This window comes from Asterias rubens, chromosome 16, assembly GCF_902459465.1.
Source record: "Asterias rubens chromosome 16, eAstRub1.3, whole genome shotgun sequence".
NCBI classification, from domain to species: domain Eukaryota; kingdom Metazoa; phylum Echinodermata; class Asteroidea; order Forcipulatida; family Asteriidae; genus Asterias; species Asterias rubens.
The window spans coordinates 3,494,978-3,517,693 of NC_047077.1; the positions used below are offsets into that span (position 1 = coordinate 3,494,978).

The following is a 22,716-nucleotide window of genomic DNA, read 5'->3' on the forward strand; positions in this document are numbered from 1 at the left end:
GGTAGGGATGGAGGGCAAATGACAAAGTCATGGAGTGTTGAGAAGATAGGAGCGGTATTAAATTGACAGGATGGAAGAGACAGGAAAGGTAGCAGGGTCCAGAGGAAAGTGGATGCATCATGGAGGATGTTGAATAAGGGAACACAGCAGTAAACATCCAATGTTATAGATGTTTTTGTTTTAGGGTAATATAGATTCATTTACACATAGATGAAGAAGGGATTAATGATTGATGATTGGACAAAATGGTGACCCAGAGTGGAATGGTGTTATGGGGTGACACGGTTTGGTAGACAAAGAGGGATAATGGGCAGAAATGGAAGACATAAGATTCAAAGCACAAGAAGAGGGAAATAGGAACCAAGATACCGTTAGTAATTTAGTATGTCTTTATCAAAGAGCTGTTAAGAAACCTTTATCATTGTGCAGCCATATTCTATATCTACCATCATAGACCCTGTTTGAAACCACTGCTCAAGATTCAGCTTAGGCTAGCCTGGCCCCACGGTCGTTTGACAATTATTATTGTACGTGCTTTCCGAGCGTGCTCAGGGCTTCAGACGAGAGAACGAAGCCTGAAGCCGAATTCATCTGCAGCCGTGGATTCAAAGAGGGCCAAATAAATAAAATGGAGAGCAAAACGGTATGGCACTTTTCTTTCTAAACCTTTCAAGGCTTGCGCATTTACATGTAATGTACTAACAATTTGTCAAACCATTGGTTCCCACATATTCCAGGATTAAACAGGATGATTCAGGTTATACAGGATGGCTATTGCACACACATCACAAAGGACATGATAAAGGTCTATTATAAATCATGATATAAGGGAATGTTATAGATCCAGCATGCAAAATGGTAGCGACTCTCTCATATGCCTCTCTTAATATTCATGCATGACGTCATAATTCTTACCCAAAACGAGGCTATAGATGCATAATTCTTACCCAAAACGAGGCTATAGACGCACGTCCGCCACCACTTGCAGTGGCTGTGCCTATGACCTCGTTTTAGGTTATAATTGTGATGCACTCATGCATAAATATTAAGAGAGGCGTATTATCATACCAATCATTTAACAACCAGACTCTCATTTAAATCTAATACACAATCTATTGTACGTATCAACATGACAAAAACACATTCATTTCATAATTGAAGACTATCAACATAAAAAGACATCCCGAGGGTTCTTTCTGCCCAGGATTTCTTAAGTGGTGGAAAAATGTTTCCCTGCAGACAATTGCGAGATGGATCAGTTTTACATTTGGTTGAAAACCTTTGAAATGAAATTGCAAGTGTAATTTACAAATTTTGAAGGTACATGCCAAAGAGCAATTATCTTCAAGTACGCGCTAATCCTCCAATCAGATTGGAAGAATGGAGTGGTGGTAAAAACCTATATTGCAACGGCTAATATCACTACCATGCGTATTGTGTGTTCTATGTCACGCGCCAAGTTTTGCTTGAAGATAAATACGTTATCACACGTGCGCTCGTGGATGCCTGACTTTCAAGCCTAATGCGTGAACATGAGACAGACTTGGTACATTTTGTTAAAAAATAATTTGGTTAAAACAAAATACAGAGCATGAGTTATTATCAGTTAGTTGGTTAGACAGCAAGTCGTGCCTTACACTATTATATTTGAACTATACATATAATAAAACTGGATGAAAAATATACCAAACTGGCTACAACAATATCATACATCACAGGGGCCATGCATATAGTATGTAATGCAGTCTTCAGCTATGGCTGTAGCTAGTTGACTACATTTGCCCATCTATTAACATTGCTGCTGAAGCCAATAACAACAACAGCCAAAGTCACTGCATCTATGTACATGGCTATACTTGTGTCACAACTGACTCGTTTAAAACCTGGGGTTCAAGCAAACAACAGCTGAATGCCAGTAACAAGCAATATGCAACAAACAAAAACTTGGTTGGCAATCCTGTTTTTATAAAGGAAGAAATTTCATGCTACGCAAATTTTTGTGCTTAGCAGCTCTATGAAATTGGGCCTAGGGGGCATGGAGGCAATTGACCTTTGTCATCTCCGTATCATACCAGGGGTGCGTTCCACTTGCGCAAACGACTCGCAACTGTTCGCGCAAACGTTTTTTTATCGTTTGAACGATTGGTGCGTATACGCGATGTCAATATGGCGGCGCCCTGAAATCAAGATGGCGCGCACCATACGTAGGTTTTTTTTAAACTTTGTTTTTGCTGCAATAGTCCTCTTTTTGACATCATTACATCAACTAATTAACTTTGTTATTCCAAATCTGCCTTATCATCCACCGAAAATACAATGTAATTATGTTTGTGACAAAGAAATAATACCGTATGCTTGTCCGCCATTTTATAAACCACTTGCCAACACCTCAGAAGTATGTTCGCCTAAAGTTGCCAACGTTCGCCAACGGTGGCGGCGAACAACTCGTTCCACTTGAAATTGTTGACGAACGTGCGCAACTGTTGGCAACGTTTGCGCGAGTGGAACGCACCCCTGGTATCATCATCAAACACCAGCACACAATCTTATGAATCTGGTTTGTGGGTCCTGCGATTGTTCCAATATTCCCTCTACTAAAGAATTCCTCTGTGGGGTCCAAGTTGAACAAAGAAAAAGACCCCACAATGGCCCTCCCAAAAGCCCGCACACATACATGTATCAGTAAGGACAATGATATACCCTCACTTTGTGTACATGCTTCACTGTCAAACACTGCGTCCATAAATATTACACAGGGCCTTAACATCTTATGCAGTATCACAGCACCAATAAGTCGTATATGTACAGTAAGGATTGAGGTCTGGCAACTTTTAAGCCTGGGCGACTAGTGCGACTACTGTCGTAGTCAAGACTAATGATTGCTTAGTCGAGTCAACTACTCGGTTAATTGCGCCGCCATGACTACTACAAAAATAGTCGCGACTACCTGCTTGGTGAACCAATTGTGTCGCTCAAGACTAATCACCACAACATATTTACATACAAAACACTATCAGACATTCAGATAATTCATTCAGAATGAATTTTACTATTGCACCTGCGGTAAAACATGCATACTGAGAATTATAAATTAGTTACAACTTGTGTTAGAGTCGCAACTATTTGAGGTGCAACTTGTCGAGTAGTAAATTTCACTTGTCGCCCAGGCCTAGATATGTTTGACCAAAAGGCACACACGACCACAAGAAGCCATGGGTAGGAGATTGAATCCCTCACCATTGTTGTTCCTTGTCATCTCAGATAGATGCTCTGACAATGTGTGAATGAAAAGTAACACAAATTTTATTATTTGGGTTTATTGAGTAGTAAGCTTGGGCGATATCCATTTATTTTATTCACGATATATCGCCGACAATATATCGCAATATTCGATGTAATCGCGATTAATTAAATTTGACATCATCAGTCTTCAAACTCCAAGTGAAAGTTGTAGAAGAGACCGTCATGGCATATCAGAGGTGTTCTAATGACCTATTCTTCTGGTTTTACTCCAAACCTATGGAGTGCAAGATGTCTCAGCTAGCAAATACATCAAGATATATCGCGATATATCGATATTTCGATTAAAACCAAATCCATCCGATATCAAAATCGTTTCCAAATTAATATCGCGATATTCGATAATATCGTGATATCGCCCAAGCTTATTGAGTAGGCTTTGAAACTTTGCATGGTGGAAGTATAACTAGGAGAGGTTTGCAGCATGTGAATATCTCTTTTGAGTAGTTTTGGTTCTGAAAAGAACCAGTGGTTATCGACTCCTAACCCTAACCTTATCCAGAACCCCCAGGGCCCAATTTCAAGGCTCTGCTAACCGCTGAAATCTGCGCTTACAATCACTATTCTCCGCTTGCAAGGCAAGCGCCAAATTTCTGCGCTTGCCTTGTAAGCGTAGAATTCCTAGTAACATGGAGTACGCACGTTCCCGCTTACCCGTGAAATACGCTTGATGTTAGCAGCAGAATTCCCTGCTCCCATAAGCGCCCATTCTTTGCTATTGGTAAGCAGAGTCATGAAATGGGCCATGTTCTTCTTAGAAAACGCACTACTCAAAAAAGATATTCACATGGTGTTACCACAAACCTCTTTAAATTTGGGTTTATGTTAATGAACACTTAATAGTCAACTAAACTAGTTATATGCCCACGCTGCCATATTGTTACTGACAGCAATTGCCCTCTTTCCATTCAGCTAATCTTGCTTCCCAAGATAAGATAACAATACCCACCAGGTTTGAAACAAAACCAAGTTGATGGTTTGGATTTTCCCCAAAGATTTCACGAGATAGGATTCTATGAACTAATCAGTATGAGCCAAGTATTTGTACAAATGTATATTTTGATGACTTTCCAGAAAATAGTCTCATAAAAGCTTTTTGTTTGTTTTCTCATTTTCTATGGTTGCTTTTGCATTTCTTAAGCGCTTTGTATCAAATTTGTAAACAGCGCTATACAAATAAAGTTACTTCTATACTATTATAAAGGGAAAACAAAATATGGACACGATTAAAATAACCAGTCTCCAACAATTATTGGAAAATAAACTACAACACGAAGAAACTGACCAACATAGAAAGTAAACATGACATTCGAACTGCCTCTAGCTACCAGGCAACCTCGGTAGTCTAGTTGGTAAGACACTGCTCTAGAATTGCAAGGGTCGTGGGTTCGAATCCCACCCGAGTAATATGCCTGTGATTTTGTTCACAGAACTCGGGTAAGTTCCGAGTATACAGTGCTAACACACATCGGTGTAAGGGGAAAGTACTGAGTATACAGTGCTTACACACATTGGTGTATGGGTAAAAACCAAAACCAAAACTCACCATTTGCTTTCTTTGGTAACATTTCCATAGACTCTTGCCCATCCAGATCTTGAGATAAGAGATTATATCTCCGCCTCCTCTTCACCTTCTTCCTTCTCCTGAGCAAATAATATAAAGTAAATCACATCATAAATAAAGGGAATAAAAGAGTGGCGGCGAGGGTCTTGGCGGATAGATAATGGCTCGAGAAGGCAAGGGCCTTTGTCGCTTGGCCCCGACCCTGCAGGGTTTTAAACGGCCCTTTAAAGGCAGTGGACACTATTGGTAATTACTCAAAATAATTGTTAGCATAAAACCCTATTTGGTAACGAGTAATAGAGAGAGGTTGATGGTATAAAATATTGTGAGAAACGGCTCCCTCTAAAGTAATGTAGTTTTCGAGAAAGAAGTAATTTTCCACGAATTTGATTTTGAGACCTCGGATTTAGAATTTGAGGTCTCAAAATCAACCATTTGAAAGCACACAACTTCGTGTGACAAGGGTGTTTCTTCTTTCATCATTATCTCGCAGTTTCAACGACCGATTGAGCTCAAATTTTCACAGGTTTGTTATTTTATGCATATGTTGAAATACACTAACTGTGAAGACTGGTCTTTGACAATTACCAATAGTGTCCACTGCCTTTAAAGCCATTATACACTTTTGGTAAACATTATTGTCCAAGTCCCACACTTCGTATATCACAACTTATATATAAAATAACAAACCTGTGAAAATTTAGGCTCAATCGGTCATCGGAGTCGGGAGAAAATAACGGGAAAACCCACTCTTGTTTTCGCGCGTTTCGCCGTGTCATGACATGTGTTTAAAACAAATCCGTCATTCTTGCTAACGAGAATTAATATTGTTTTAATGTTTTCTCAAAAAGTAAAGCATTTCATGGAACAATATTTTAAGAGAAGTCTTTCACCATTACCTTCTGTAAACCCTGTTAATTATTTGAAAATCTGTGAACTTTGTTTTTTTTTCCTGAACCGAAGGTGTATAATGGCTTTAAGAAAGGGTCATTACTCTTATATTACCATTCACAAATGCCCTTTTGTTAAAAAGCAAAAAAAAATGTTGAATTATACACAATTCTGTGACTCTGCTTTGTTGCAAGTTTTCAAAGTATGTATGTTTTCAAGAACTTTTTTTAAAATTCTGTTAGCGGTGACTTACCTTTTTATACAGCATATACAGAGCCAGCACAGACCAGCTACTCCAATAGCTAGGAAACACGCTGCTATAATCACATACAAAATGCTCCAATCTGAAAGTCAGCAAAAAGGAATTAAAAAAATCAATTCTGAGAGATCGAATTTAACATCACAAGGCCGGAGGGCCACATCAAGGTTGTCGTGGCCGAGTGTGTCGGGGTGTCGTGGCCGAGCGGATAAGAGCACCGAATTCAAGCTCAGCTGATTCTGTTCAGCAGAGTGTGGGTTCAAATCCTGGACACAACACTTGCGCAAGACACTTTACTATAATTGCTTCTGTGAGGGCAGAGATGATTCTTGTGATTGATTTAGCCGAGTAGCGCATTTGTAGCACAAGGCTGTATACTCCCCAGGGAGCTGAGATGGTTTAAGGAATGATTTAAGGCCCAGTGAAGCGCGTTGGGACACCCTTTGGGAGTGAAAAAGCGCTATATAAAAACTTAATATCATTATTAATATTATTATTATTATCAAGGTGTGAGCTACACTTAAACGATGTGGACTGTTAACCCAAAACAACTGCCACCAGGGGCACGTTGTCACCTACTCCTGGGGTGGAAACAGGGTTACCTCCTTCACAGTCTGTAAGAATGTAGGCATAGGTATCATCCACTAGGAGCCACCTACTCCGTGGGTGGAAACAGGGTTACCTCCTTCACAGTCTGTAAGAATGTAGGCATAGGTATCATCCACTAGGAGCCACCTACTCCTGGGGTGGAAACAGGGTTACCCCCTTCACAGTCTGTAAGAATGTAGGCATAGGTATCATCCACTAGGAGCCACCTACTCCTGGGGTGGAAACAGGGTTACCCCCTTCACAGTCTGCAAGAATGTAGGCATAGGTATCATCCACCAGGAGCCACCTACTCCTGGGGTGGAAACAGGGTTACCCCCTTCACAGTCTGTAAGAATGTAGGCATAGGTATCATCCACTAGGAGCCACCTACTCCTGGGGTGGAAACAGGGTTACCCCCTTCACAGTCTATAAGAAAGTAGGCATAGGTATCATCCACCAGGAGCCACCTACTCCTGGGGTGGAAACAGGGTTACCCAATTCACAGTCTGTAAGAATGTAGGCATAGGTATCATCCACCAGGAGCCACCTACTCCTGGGGCTGAAACAGGGTTACCCCCTTCACAGTCTGTAAGAATGTAGGCATAGGTATCATCCACTAGGAGCCACCTACTCCTGGGGTGGAAACAGGGTTACCCCCTTCACAGTCTATAAGAATGTAGGCATAGGTATCATCCACCAGGAGCCACCTACTCCTGGGGTGGAAACAGGGTTACCCCCTTCACAGTCTGTAAGAATGTAGGCATAGGTATCATCCACTAGGAGCCACCTACTCCTGGGGCTGAAACAGGGTTACCCCCTTCACAGTCTGTAAGAATGTAGGCATAGGTATCATCCACTAGGAGCCACCTACTCCTGGGGTGGAAACAGGGTTACCTCCTTCACAGTCTGTAAGAATGTAGGCATAGGTATCATCCACTAGGAGCCACCTACTCCGTGGGTGGAAACAGGGTTACCTCCTTCACAGTCTGTAAGAATGTAGGCATAGGTATCATCCACTAGGAGCCACCTACTCCTGGGGTGGAAACAGGGTTACCCCCTTCACAGTCTGTAAGAATGTAGGCATAGGTATCATCCACTAGGAGCCACCTACTCCTGGGGTGGAAACAGGGTTACCCCCTTCACAGTCTGCAAGAATGTAGGCATAGGTATCATCCACCAGGAGCCACCTACTCCTGGGGTGGAAACAGGGTTACCCCCTTCACAGTCTGTAAGAATGTAGGCATAGGTATCATCCACTAGGAGCCACCTACTCCTGGGGTGGAAACAGGGTTACCCCCTTCACAGTCTATAAGAATGTAGGCATAGGTATCATCCACCAGGAGCCACCTACTCCTGGGGTGGAAACAGGGTTACCCAATTCACAGTCTGTAAGAATGTAGGCATAGGTATCATCCACTAGGAGCCACCTACTCCTGGGGCTGAAACAGGGTTACCCCCTTCACAGTCTGTAAGAATGTAGGCATAGGTATCATCCACTAGGAGCCACCTACTCCTGGGGTGGAAACAGGGTTACCCCCTTCACAGTCTATAAGAATGTAGGCATAGGTATCATCCACCAGGAGCCACCTACTCCTGGGGTGGAAACAGGGTTACCCCCTTCACAGTCTGTAAGAATGTAGGCATAGGTATCATCCACTAGGAGCCACCTACTCCTGGGGCTGAAACAGGGTTACCCCCTTCACAGTCTGTAAGAATGTAGGCATAGGTATCATCCACTAGGAGCCACCTACTCCTGGGGTGGAAACAGGGTTACCTCCTTCACAGTCTGTAAGAATGTAGGCATAGGTATCATCCACTAGGAGCCACCTACTCCTGGGGTGGAAACAGGGTTACCCCCTTCACAGTCTATAAGAATGTAGGCATAGGTATCATCCACTAGGAGCCACCTACTCCTGGGGTGGAAACAGGGTTACCTCCTTCACAGTCTGTAAGAATGTAGGCATAGGTATCCACCAGGCAGAATGCACTACCTTCCAAACTTTGTGTAAAGCAATTATGGTCAAGTGCCTTGCTCAAAAGCACAAGTGTCATGACCAGGGCCCAACTTCATCGAGCTGCTTAATCACAAAAAGTAGCTAAGCACAACAACATTGTGCTTACCAGAATAAAGTTATCAACCAAAGTACCATGTCACATGTACAATTTGTGACTGGTATCCTGTCTTTTTTTGCTTAGCAGAAAGGTATTAAGCATGATTCTCTGCTTAAGCAGCTCTGTAGTTGGGCCCCCACTCTGCTGCTGACAACGCCAGAGTTTGGGTTCGGTGAACTAAACCACTTGGCCATGACATGCCAAAATGGGTTTATGCCAAAGTAAGTTGACTCTTTTTTGCTATAGAGCGAATTGAATAACCCCTTTCATGCTATGAAAGGCACCATCTTGTAGGTCAATACGTATGCGTGTCTAAGCGCGTACATCAAAGAAACACGCAGGCATTCCCGGTTTGATTTCTACGGCACAAGCACGCACACACACACACACACGCAAACGCTTGCAGACGCCCTCTTGTAGGGCAAATATTTGAACGGTGACGTCATATTCAATACGGTCTATACAGTATGTAAAATTTATTGTATAGTTGTACATTGTAGGAGTAATGATTTTTGTATCGGTTAACTCTGAAGCATTGTAATTCACAAACTAACATCATAGCGTCACAATGATTGTTTCATCTACACATTGATTGGATTACTTACCACAATTACTCTGTCCATCTCCAAGCCATGTCCTGAGGTAATTCTCCATCCAGAAACTTTCACAGACGCACAGCTTAGTGTAAGGGTTACAGATACCATGGTTGGAACAGTTCCTCTGGCAGACTAGACAGAGGAGAGGGAGTACGTAAAGAGTTAGAGAGACACTGTCAATTAATCTCTGTGTTTTAACATATTATTCTTTAATGGAAGTGTCGTGGCCGAGCGGTTAAGAGCACCGAATTCAACTTCTGGTGTTTCTGATCAGCAGAGTGTGGGTTTGAATCCCCAGCCGTGACACTTGGGTCCTTAAGCAAGACACTGTACCATTGCTTTGTCCTTCGGATGGGACGTAAAGCCGTTGGTCCAATGTGTTGTGTGACGCATGTAAAAGAACCCAGTGCACTTATCGAAAAGAGAAGGGGGTTTGCCCCGGTGTTCCTGGCTGTGGCGCTGTATGCACCATGGCACCTTGTAAACCCTTATAAGGTCCTAAATAATTGGGTCTCAGAATTCATCACTGCAATAACCTATCATCCTGAAAGTTTAAATATACTCAGCGCCTTGAGTACCTTGTTTGGTAGATACGTGCGCTATATAAGACTTCTATAGTATTATTATTATTATTACTATTATTATTATTATTAGTATTCAAAAGAATTTAATTTAAAGGCACTGGACACTATTGGCAATTACTGGCATTGAGCAATGAAGAGCCGAACCAAACTCTGAATTAAGTACATGAAAAGTTCAACGTCTGAAACAGTAAGGAGTGACTGGAAGCACTACAAGTTGAACACTCGACTGTTGCAGTTGTTCTGAACGACTCTGGAGGGCCTTGGAGTGCGTTTTGGCGACTCCAACCAAAAACTGTTTCTGACGTCATAACCAAAATGGTAACCGAGCTCACAACTCAGTTATCGTTCAGTCTGAACAGCAGAACCAACGACCAACAACCGAAACAGTTTTTGGTTGGGGTCGCCAAAACGCACTCTTGGTTTCAGATGTCGATGTTGTCATGAGTCGAGCAAATGTAAGTGTAAGTTGAATTTCGCTTGCCTGAAACCCAACATTATTTTGGTGGACCTAGAGTCGCTCTTAGAGGCGTGCTGTCTGAAACGGGTGTTAATGACTTAGTGAAGTTGTGCTGCAGTGCTAATGGGTTAAAGCTACATGTAGCACTGTTCCTCATGGTGGGAGGGGCTGGCCACTGCTTTCAGGCTAAAGACCAGGTCATACCCGGCATGTTTTCTTTGGATTCCGGCTTACTTACTGTGCCCAAAACACGCACTAACTGTGGGGACAGGTCCTTTACGCATGCTGGACCATTCCTATGGAATCAGTTGCAAAAACACATTCGGGATAGTGGCACCGTGGACACTTTTAAAGACAAGTTGAAATTTCATTTGTTTCAAACAGCTTTTCAGTAGTTTATTTCTTTTGTTTTCCCCATGTTCCCTATCCCCTCTGTTGATTTGTTTCTGTTTTCTTTTTTTCATGCGCTTTCAGCAACTTTTTAGGTGGATACATGCGCAATATAAATTTTCCTTAACATTATTACTATTATTGTTATATTTGAAACTGCCGTGCCCTAGAGAGGACCTAACCACTCAACTACACTGACATGATCGGTAGAGAAACGGAGTCTTAAATTGTGGACCTTCCAAACATGATGATGGATAAACACCTATGGCGTGACGTTGTGAATGGAATCTTGGTTGCGACCGCTAAATGATGATAATGGGAGGGGGCTGAATGGATTGGTCTATTATGACTAGTACTCACTCATGGTGTCTACTTCTAGAACCCTAAACTTGAGGAGGTCAGTCTCGCTGGAAAGTTTCTTCTTGGTTAATATTTTGACCACAGTGGGGCCTGGTATTGCTGAGTGGGACGTCGCATTAGTGGCATAGAAGACAACTTGCAATCTGCACACAGAAAGAAATACAAATCATGAAACGGTTGTTTGATTTCACCTTGCAATCTGTACACAGAAATAAATGCAAATCATGAAATAGTTGTATGATTTGACCTTGCAATCTGTACACAGAAATAAATATAAATCATGAAACAGTTGTATGATTTCATCATGGTGATTTTTCTATATAAATACATAATAATAATAATAATAATAATAATAATAATAATAACAAATTCTTATATAGCGCATTTCATAATAAACCGTATCAATGCGCTTTACATTAGTCCCCTGGTCATTGGGCCAATAAGCATTCCTTTAATCTTTCTCAGCTCCCATTAGAGAGTATACAGCCCCGAGCTGCCGTGGCGCTCCGAAAGCTTTTCATTCACAATATCAACCTCTACCCTCGCAGGTACCCATTTATACCCCTGGGTGGAGAGAAGCAATTATAGTAAAGTATCTTGCTCAAGGACACAAGTGTCACGACCGGGATTCGAACCCACACTCCGGTGAATTAGCACCAGAACTTGAATTCGATGCTCTTAACCACTCGGCTGTGACACTCTACATAAGACTCTGCAACTTGCTTTTGAAAGGAATCACAAAGAAAAATACAAATCGTCTCCAGAAAGTTCAGAATATCGCAGTCAGACTCATCTTTAAGACCGGTCGTCATTACAACATTTCACCACTACTTCAGAAATTGCACTGGCTGCCTATCACAAACAGAATTGACTTCAAACTGTCGAGATGTCTTCAAATCCCTTGCTCACCAGTCACCATCATACATCTGACATGCTATGTCCCACTTTTTATTATTTTTTTATGCAAGTTCGCCCAAAACAAGGATAAAAGCCACTCTAAGTAAAGGGCTACAAGGTAGGAATTGATATTCCTTTCAAAATATGGCAGATCATAGGATGAAGGGAAACATGCACCAGGCAAGGAGTTCCAAAGAGATGCAGTACGAGGGAAGAAGCTACTGGAGTAGCTCTTTCCCTACGCTCTTCCTCAGAGACCCTCTTGGCCGAATCTCCCACCATCTCTAGAGCTGGTTCACAAGCATTTTCTGCTAATGCTCCAAATCTATGCAACTCATTACCATCACATCTTTGCCATGCAACTACACTTCGACAATCAAAAGATTCATTTACACCAAAATACCTTATAAATGACTACACATTGGAACAACTTGAGGCTGGACTTTTTGTAAAACTTACTGTTCATTTGGAGTGTGGAAAACTTCTTGAATATTAACATCTTCATCACGGATAGACAATAAGACGGCCAATGATCGCACCATGTCCACCTGCACAAATCAGTAGATCAGAATTAAACAATAATAATAATAATAGCTCAATGAGCTGTAACATGCAGTATATTTTCCTGCAAGGTATGTGGGACTACTTTTGAATAATGAGAACTACTCATTTTACATTATGTAAAATTTTACAAGGTGCTGTGGCGCAATATGCTGCCAATCAAACCAGGAACACCAGGGCGAACCCCTTCTCTTTTTGATAAGTGTACTGGGTTCTTTTACGTGCATTACACAACACACGAGACCAACGGCTTTATGTCCAATCCGAAGGACGAAGCATCATGGTTAAGTGTCTTGCTTAAGGACACAAGTGTCACGACTGGGACTCTAACCCACTCTCTGCTAAACAGAAACACCCGAGTTTGAATCCGGTGCTCTTAACCGCTCGGCCATGACACGCCACAATGATAAAAGGAATGATTTCCTTTCCAGTTGCAATCTTTTCTTACCTTATCTTGTTGAGTGAACTTGGATACTTCCACATCAAATGTGATCTCAACTAAATTCAGCTTGTGTGGATCTGTGGATAAATAACATGTTTGAAATAATAAGGCTTAATACCTACTCAAGATAATTGTTAGCATACAAAACTGACTTGGTAACGAGCAATGAAGAACTGTTGATAGTAAAAAACATTGTGAGAAACGGCTGCCCCTGAAGTAATGTAGTTTTTGAGAAAGAAGTAACTTTGAATTTGAATTGATTTTGAGACCTCACGTCAAGCATTTAAAAGCACACAACTTTGTGCGACAAGGGTGTTTTTTCTTCCATTATTATCTAGCTACTTTGACGACCAAATGAGTTCACATTTTCACAGGTTTGTTATTCTGTGCATATGTTGAGATACACTAAGTGAGACGACTGGTCTTTGACAATTACCAAAGGTGTCCAGTGCCTTTAAGTACATTGTGACCTAATCAATAGATGGGCGCATCCTTAGCCATGTACTGTATTCCTCTTGTCTGCTGCCATCTTATTACATTATTACGACTGAGTATGCATAGAGTTTAATAAGCAGATGAACAGTTGTTCAAATAAAAAACAATGCTTCACTCATCCCTCAAACCTGCGGCTGTTTCATACAAAGTGCCGGAAATCGACCAGCGTTGGGAACGCTCTAAGTAATGTACACCGGTTAACAAAACTCATGTTACCCTCAGCGCTATGTAGCAATGTAACATGCATCTTTGTAACCCAATCATGTGATTGGTTCCCGTCCAATAAAACTTCACAACATGGTATAACAATTATTGTCCCACCCTTTTAAAAGGCATTCACATGTCAGAAATTTACAACGCCAGGTCTTGACTTCACTCTTGAAGACGCACAGCAATTTGCCTCTGCTAAGGGCCACATCTATGAGGAAATTTTAAATTTGCTTCGGAACTTTGCAAAGGGCACCACAGCAAAAGCGCAGGGCACCACAGCAATTGCTGTGGGTGTTGTGGGTTATTTCCAGGGCTGCAAAGTGAATGAGATTTTGCAAGATATGGAGGAGACCTACCTTTTGCTACAGTGACTACCACTGTATCAGTATTAGAAGCTCCTTTAGCATCAGTTACATTGAGAGTGAAGTAATATGTACCAGCTACCAAACTCCTTAGCTTCAATACAGCCTCATGAGCTGTGTTTCCTATAGCAGACTGAGATACAAACAACATCAAACAGATTCAATATGACAATAGTGGTATACCATATATGCGAACTATAAGAACTTTACAGTTTGTTTTTCAAAAGGAACTTATGAAAACTGTTGAAAAAAGGTAAAATAGTGGGCGTGGTAATTATGTTCAATTGTCAAACTTCCAAACAAGATTTTGACTGAGTTTGTTATGAGACCTTGAGAAAGTTAGAGTGCACACATTTAATCGACTACTGACCAGCATCGTTCATGCGCAGTGACGCACTCACTCGAACGACTCTAAAGTTAGAGTGCACACATTGAATCGACTACTGACCAGCATCGTTCATGCGCAGTGACGCACTCACTCGAACGACTCTAAAGTTAGAGTGCACACATTGAATCAACTACTGACCAGCATCGTACATGCGCAGTGACGCACTCACTCGAACGACTCTAAAGTTAGAGTGCACACATTGAATCGACTACTGACCAGCATCGTACATGCGCAGTGACGCACTCACTCGAACGACTCGTAGAAGCCTAGGTCAACCACAGTATTCAACACTCAATTGCCTTCCTTGTTTTTGCTATAGTGTCACTGGTTCCCCTCTGCCCTTCACACATGTTAGCATGGAACAGTCTATTGGGACCAGTGAAGAAACCATGGGCTCGAGGCTGGTTCCAATGGGAGACTTTCTGGGACGATAGAGGGCAGCAGACTTACCGGGTAAATCCATTGTTCTCAGAATTATGCGCATGTTCAGAACTACGTAAACAATGGAAATTTACCCGGTATGTCTGCTGCCACCTAGCGTTGGAAAGTCTCCTATTGGTCAACCACCGTAGTCAACTTATGGTCGACCAGCCTGGGTTTGAGTCAAAATGGTCAACCTTAGTTAATCACGGTATGCACTCAAACTTGCTCATTGTCAGTTTCATTAAGATAAATAATAGAAATAAGAGTTGGTTGGGTTATTTACATACCCCTGCAGCAGGGCTCTTGGGGTTTCTCTTCCATTCATAAGACACTATTCCTTTATCATCTGTAGATTCTGATCCATCTAATTCAACTACATCATTAGGAAGCTGGATGCTAATATCAGGTCCAGCGTGGGCAACAGGTGCAATGTTTATCTCTGTTATAATCAAAATAAACAAATCACTCAAAAGGAAAGTACAAAACTGGTGTGAGCTAGAAGGAAGGCACAACATCGGTTTAGGCTGCTGCTTTTTTTTAAATCTTTTTTATGCAAATGGTCAGACACACAAGGCCTGAAGGCCACTTAAAGGTGTGGGCTACAATTTTTTTTTTCCAGAGGCCTTTGCCACCTACTCTTATAGGGCTGAAACGGGGTTACCCCTTTACAGTCCATATACGGATGTATGCTTGGGTATCATCAGTCCGAAGCCTGGCCGGTAGAGCAGAAAGCACTACCTCCCCAATTTTACGTAGCAAGTGTCACGACCGAGTTTGGAACCCACACTCTGCCGATCAAACACCAGAGCTTGATTCCGGTGCTCTTAACCGCTCGGCCATGACACGCCACAAATGCTGCTAGCTCCAAATGTGTGCAACTCATTACCATTACAACTTCGCCATGCAACTACACTTGGACACTTCAAGAAACTACTTGCGACTCATCCATACTGAAATACTTGACTGTTTTATTTTACTATATGTTGGAACATCTTGAGGTTGGACTTTTTGTCGCACATTCTGTAGGCGCCGGATATAAAGCTTTAGGCTAGCTTGGAAGAAAGGCACAATACTAATAACTAATAATAATAATAATAACAACACAGACTTACAAGGCGCGCTTTATCTGTGAAACAAGTGAGTAACCGCGCTGCAACATTTTGCACTTCTTGCAAACGGCACAATGTGCTCTGAGGTAGGCCGGCTAGCTAGGAAGGAAAGCACACTGATAATTCTTCATTTAGGTTATATTGACTACCCACCTTTCTTGACAATAACATCTACAGTATCACTGTCTGTAGCACCATGTTTGTCACCAACAGTCAGCTTAAAGAGGTAGTGACCTGCCATTAGTCCAGACACAGTAGCCACAACTTGATCAGCATCCGTAATCTCTGGCTCATTAGGCCCACTGCAGAGATACATCAAAGTGTAAAGGATTATTCAAAAGGTCCAACCTTCATCCCTTACCAACAACACTCGTTTCAGAGAGGTGCGCCAGAGTGGCGCCAAAGCAAATAGATTAGGAGCGACTCTAGGTTGACCAAATAAAACTTGTCTCAGACAAGTGTACTTAATTTATGGTTTATGGTTTGTTTCAAAACATTCAAAAATTTGCGGTCAAACGACCGAATTGTATTACGACTTTACAATTTTAAAAGACTTACAAATCACGACAAATAAAAGATTAATAAAACATTCTTTACAAAAGGAGAAAATTTACCTGAGGGCATCAAAATTGACCTTAAAAAAATCTATAAAGTGACGTCACAGAATGATTTAAGGGTGTCATGGCCGAGTGGTTACATGTAGGACGAATTCAAGTTCTGGTGGTTAAGTCATAGGTTGGTGGTTAAGTTGTGTGGGTTCGAATTCCGGTCGTGGCACTCGAGTTCCTTGAGCAAGATACTTTATTATAATTGCTTCTCTCCACCCAGGGGTATAAATGGGTAGAGGTTTGTATTGGAATGTGTGGTTGCCCATAATAGATTGTATACTCCCTAGGGAGCTGAGAAAGATTAACAGTTTGTTTTGGACCCAATGACCACAGCACTCATGTAAAGCGGATTGAGACGGGTAGTCTGAAATGCGCAATATAAGAGTTTCTTATTATTATTAAGTGTATCATGTTCTCTTACCTAACTTTCTGCCAGTGATATGTAGTGATGCCTAGATCATCTTTGCTATCTGAGGCATCCAGTGTGGTGGAATCGTCTGGTAATGACAGTTCCTTATCTGGCCCAGCATCTGCTGTAGGAGGCAAATTATTCTCTGCAAACAAACAAGCAAAATACTTCAGGAAAACAGAGTAACAAATTGTGGAAATAGAATGGAAAATTTCAATTGATGATTTGCCTGTATGTTACTAATGACTTCCTGATCAATCAGTTCATTCGTTCTTAAACCAAGTCTAGTTGTTAAGTGCCTTTTAAAGGGGTAGTTAAATCATGTTGAATTATGTGTAATAAATTGGAAGACTTTAACACGCTAGGTGACAGCAAATACATGTTCACCAGGGCCCATTTCATGGCTTTGCTTACTGTAAACAGAGAATCGGCCCTGACGGAAGCAGGGAACTTCCCGTTTAGGTCAAGCGTATTTCACGGGTTAGCAATTTTTGCTCTCGCCGTGTGTACTCAACATTCTTTGCTCACACAGCTAGCGTAGTTTTTTGTAGTTTCCATCTACACAACCTCTTCTTTGAAGGCAAGGTGTGGCTACTAAGTAACAACGAAGTAAACTCAAGCTTCTCAAGTCTGCATCAACTTGCACCTTTTCTCATTTTGCTTCCCATACCTGGAATGCACTCACCATCTCAATCGAAGAACCATACTCTTTATGCAAACTCAAGAAGTGCATCAAAAATTATTTATACCCGCTCTAAGCGCTGCGTTCTTGATGAGGTGGCGCTTTATAAATGCCTTATATGTGTGTATGTATTAAATTCCTGGGTAATTTCTTTCTGCATTTACTGTGACCATAGTCGCTGCCTGTTATAAGACTTACCTGGTTTGACTATGACTGTAGCCTCATCCAAGTCTGTTTGGTCCTTGGAGTCTTTGAGGGTTAGTCTGAAGACATAGGTCCCTTCTTCAAGATTATCCAGATGCAGTATGGCTGAAGAAGAACCCTGAACAATCAAAACAATATAATGTATATCAACCTTACATAAGTAGGATTTGAAAAATTTGCATGGTGGAAGTACAACTAAGAGAGGTTAGCGATAATGGCCCGGGCACACAGGCCCTCCGACAACGAGAACGAGACGTTATCAATACACGCCCTCGATTGGTTGAATAAGCGTGGGTAAACTCTGTGCGGAGCGAATTCAACCAATAGAATGCCTTCTCTTTGCGTCATTGTCGTTATCGTTCTCGTTATCGCTGCAGTGGGACCATGTGTATATCTCTTTTGTAATCTCCCATACCTTACATACATTATCCACAAGCCAATTTAGGCAAAACGAAACAAGCTGCCACCAAATCATTTTGTTCTGGCTTTATTGGAGCGAAAATCCATATAAATCGTCCGGAATGCTAATGTTGCTGATGAATCCATTGTTACTGCCTTGTTTTACAGTGTTAACAGTCACGCAAAAATTCAGAAATTACAGGATTTTTACAAGAAAAATTGTAGGGTATTCGTTCGTAACATGGCTATTATGTATCAAAGTGTACTAAAGTACCCCGATGGCTGTCAGGGGTCAAAAGAAAGCGCGATTGTAAGCAAAAAAATAGCAAGTGGTATTGGGCGCAAATATGCGCGCACAGAAGTGAGGGCACAAATTTGCACCCGTAGCACACAAAGGGTAAAGCCAGGTTCATACTTGAACGTATGTGAATGCGAAGCAAATGTTGACGTCACAAATTCGCAACGAATAATTTGCAGCAGTTCAACTCTGCCCATCTCATTTGCGAATATCGCTTGTCAAATTCACGTTAAACTCGCTTCGCATTCGCATGCGAATATTGAGAGACACTAGACACTATTGGTAATTGTCAAAGACCAGTCTTCTAACTTTGTGCATCTCAACATATGCAAAAAATAACAAACCTGTGAAAATTTGAACTCAGTTGGTCGTTGAAACTTATGAGAGAAATGGAAGAAAAAACGCCCTTTCGCATGACGTATGAACCGGGCTTTAGACTCTAAAACAACGTAAATAAGAATCTTACCGACATGTCGGCTGCAGGGCCTCTTTCTTTGGACCACACATAAGTCACATCAGGGTGATCATCAAAGCTACTGTTACCATAGAGAATAGCGGAGTTGACTGGTAGCTTGATGATCACATCCTTACCAGCTTTAGCAACAGGAGGATTGTCAGTCTCTAGTGTACAGATTACACAAACAAATCAATATCAAAGCGTCTATCACACTTAACTCACCGTTTGTCTGCTCAGTTTTCAGGGTTAAATTTTTGGGTGCGTTCGTTCAGCTTCCCTGGGTCTGCCCCGGTACGTTCGAATAGCTTCGACGGGGCTCGCCCGGGTCAGCCCCCAGTGCCCTGCTTGTGGAGTGGGTCACTTGGGGGTGACATGAGGTGCACGCCGTCACCACGAGAGTGCGAGTGTGATCGTTCGAATAGCTCTTGTAAGGGGCTCACCCGAGTGAGCACCGCGGGGTTGACCCAGGGAAGCTTATCGAACACACCATTTGTTTAATAGTAGTAAATATTTATGGTCAGTGCTCCATACATTGTTATGCTTTCCTTTCATGGAAATTGTGTTAACCGTTGAGAAAGGCACCCAACGAACATAACAGTAAAAAATACAACAACGATTTTTCCATGTATTTGTGTACAAAACATCACACTGCCGCGACCCAGGAATGGCAGTGCAGCCAACAGCAGCGTACAGCACTTGTGCGTGAGGGCTAAAATGGAACGGTCTATACACTGACACAACAATATTGTAGAATCTCATTATGCTACTTGCCTTCTTTGACGGTCACATTGGCCAGTGCAGAGTCTGTTGCACCATCAGAATCAGTAACTGTTAAACTACAAAACAAAAGGTTAAACAGGGATAAAACACAGCATAATTTGATCAATGTGATATTGCTTTCTCCAAAAGACGATTAGAGCATACTGATCGAAATGTCAAGATGAACTCAACGGTTCTTTTCAGAACCACCTCAACTCATTTAGAGATAGTCATTACATGGTGTTACCGCAAACCTTTCCATATCAATGTGATACTCTTGATAATAAAAATTTCCATGTGAAATGTTTGTAGTTCTCTAAATGGTGTATGTACAGTCGACTCCCGTTATAACAAGGTCTGCCGGACTGGCCCATTTTCCTCGTATTATCCGAATCTCGTCTTAAACGCAGCGCGCTAAATATAGATACATACGTCATCATTGTGCATGCACACAACACGTGTACTTGCATATACATGTACATGACATAATGGCCGCACGTGTGTACACACAGATGCATGGCAGAGCTGCAATTGACTATACATGTACTACTATGTGCATAGAGTAGTATGTGCGATGTACTGCACAAACAAGCACAACGCGGGGACTATAAAACTGTTTTAACTAAGTTGGTTTAGTTTTAAATTCAATTTTAAAATCAATTTATATTTTACAAGATTGATAAAAAGTGTAAAATTTTAACTTGCGTTCATGTTTTTGGGAAGTTTCTCTTACAAAACTTTGGTCGCCGGCAGTTTATTGCCAATGCAATAGACCTTATGCATTGACGTCATCCAGCCGCCATCTTTGAGGTCAAACGGTGACGAAATAATCGAAACGCACATAGATTGGCCAATGAACAACCTCCTTTTGACCTCAATGCGGGGGTGCCGTACTGAAATGACGTCATGTGCATAAGGTCTATAAAAAGAGTCTTGGTTTTCATTGGTAACCACCTGTTTAACGCTGGATGGTTCATTGCTGCTGCGAGACACCAGGGGAAATCTTACTGCTGCAATGCATACTGCACACGCTGTGAAAATTTTCAGTAAATAAAATAAAAGCTGGATTTTCATTGGTAACCACTAGTGTAATAATAGAAGGTTCATTGCTAACGCGAGATACCAGGGAAGATGTTCTGTGCATGTGTGTGCATGTGCAATACACTCGTCGCAGCAACAAAAAATAGAATCTTGATTTTCATTGGTAAACACTGTCATGTTAGATGGTTCATTGCCAATGTGGGATACCAGGTAAAATCTTGCTTTTGCATTCAATAATATTGATCACGCAACTAGTTTTGATTGTAAGTTGCGGGTGTTTTTTTTCTTCTGAAAATTTATAATGCGCTTATAAACTCAGTGGATCAGTATCTTTTCTTAAGATTTCTCCAATGTTTGAACCATGCAAACCTCCTAATCCCACCATTGTCCGGAGTTTGGAATTAACAACCTTGCTTGCTGACTCGTGACTCCCGATTTCGGATTAGTGTTGCTAGCGGTAGCGTCCACTTAACACCTCTATTGTATGTCTTAAAAAAAGCCACAAATATCGACTTTACCAGCTGTACAGGTTTTTCCTTTGTTGGTTTTTGAATTGTTCTCGTTGAAGAAGGGTTTTAAACAATGTTTTGCTCGTAATGGGTCTCCCAAATTACCTCGTTACAACGACATTCTGAAATTCATTTCATTTCAAATGTGATTCTGAAAACCATCCGGAACAACAAAAACTCCTGCATGAGATTGGGACTTAACCAACCATATCGCGTCAGCATTGCTCCGAACCAAAAAGATTAGAAGCGACTCTAGGTCGACCCAAATAAATTTTACCTTAAGACAGGCGAACTGAATAACATAGGCTTAGCATTGGCTCGGCTCATGACAAGATTGACGTCTGAAACAAGGCGCTCTAGAGTCAAACTGAATTACTGCAATAGTCGATCTTTCCACTTCTAGCGCGTCCACTCACTCCTAACTGTTTCAAATGTCAATCTTTTCATGAAGTTAATTCAGAATTTGGTTCAGCGCGACTCTGGAGCGCCTGTCTAAAACGGGTGTTAAAATTCAACCTTTTCAAGAATATGACATTCTGAAATTCATTTTATTTCACTTGTAACCCCTGCAGGAGATTGAGACCTTAAGAAAATGACTAAAAAGTTGGGTTTTGTGTCATATTGATTCCGGTGTAATCCACAACTATTACTGACCTGATGACATAGGAGCCTGGTACAAGGTCAGTCAGTTTCAATGTCTGGGTATCTCCAGTAATCTTCTGCTCCCTGACTGGACCTTCAACTTCCTCCCAATGATAACTCATTATCTTATCGTCATCAGTGCTATCTGTGTGGGTCAATATATGAACATAAAGGACAGCAATTCAAATAGTAGACAAGAAACAGATTGATGAAGATGGACAACAATCTAACTCTCCAAAAAAGAACTTAACAGCAAGGCTCCCAACTATATCTCAGATCTACCTCAAGTTAACACGTTATCAGGGAATCTTTGATCAAGTTCCATTCTTCTTCTCATTGAACCCAAGTCTTGACATTCATGGGGTGACAGGTATTTTACTTCAGCTGCGCCACGCATCTGGAACTCTCTACCACTTAATCTTAGATCTTGTCAGCTTTTCAAGGACTAATTTTGTTGTGTCTGTTTTCTTTCATTTTTTTACTGCGTCTTGAACACCCAGCATGGTGAATATGTGCCCATTACAAGTCTTTATTATTATTATTATTAATAAATAAATTGTGCAAAACAGAAATATGACTAAACGTAATTTGACAACAGACAAAGTTTTTAGAAAGTCAGAGAATAGACTCTAAAGTGTAGATTCGTGACTGCAACGTACTCGCCTTTGGCTGGTACATTCTATTCACGAATCTACACTTTCTCATCCATTCTCCTTATAA

At 41.5% G+C, this 22,716-nt stretch overlaps 1 protein-coding gene across 6 annotated transcripts in view; it reads right to left on the bottom strand.

Annotated features, from left to right (window-relative positions):
- LOC117300624 (dyslexia-associated protein KIAA0319-like protein) overlaps positions 1–22,716 on the bottom strand; it is a 52,079-nt gene that overhangs the window by 5,893 nt on the left and 23,470 nt on the right. For 4 of the 6 annotated variants that reach the window (XM_033784300.1, XM_033784299.1, XM_033784296.1 and 1 more), the window contains 15 exons: positions 22,009–22,141; positions 19,817–19,881; positions 19,055–19,209; positions 17,886–18,009; positions 17,018–17,150; positions 16,142–16,290; positions 15,167–15,318; positions 14,063–14,201; positions 13,008–13,078; positions 12,458–12,546; positions 11,102–11,244; positions 9,320–9,442; positions 6,009–6,099; positions 4,847–4,944; positions 3,238–3,270 (listed from right to left, as the gene is read on the bottom strand). In XM_033784300.1, the coding sequence (XP_033640191.1) occupies positions 3,238–3,270; positions 4,847–4,944; positions 6,009–6,099; positions 9,320–9,442; positions 11,102–11,244; positions 12,458–12,546; positions 13,008–13,078; positions 14,063–14,201; positions 15,167–15,318; positions 16,142–16,290; positions 17,018–17,150; positions 17,886–18,009; positions 19,055–19,209; positions 19,817–19,881; positions 22,009–22,141 (1,698 nt within the window). The remainder of the gene's footprint in view (positions 1–3,237; positions 3,271–4,846; positions 4,945–6,008; positions 6,100–9,319; positions 9,443–11,101; positions 11,245–12,457; positions 12,547–13,007; positions 13,079–14,062; positions 14,202–15,166; positions 15,319–16,141; positions 16,291–17,017; positions 17,151–17,885; positions 18,010–19,054; positions 19,210–19,816; positions 19,882–22,008; positions 22,142–22,716) is intronic. The other 2 variants (XM_033784301.1, XM_033784298.1) reach the window with 1 other exon arrangement.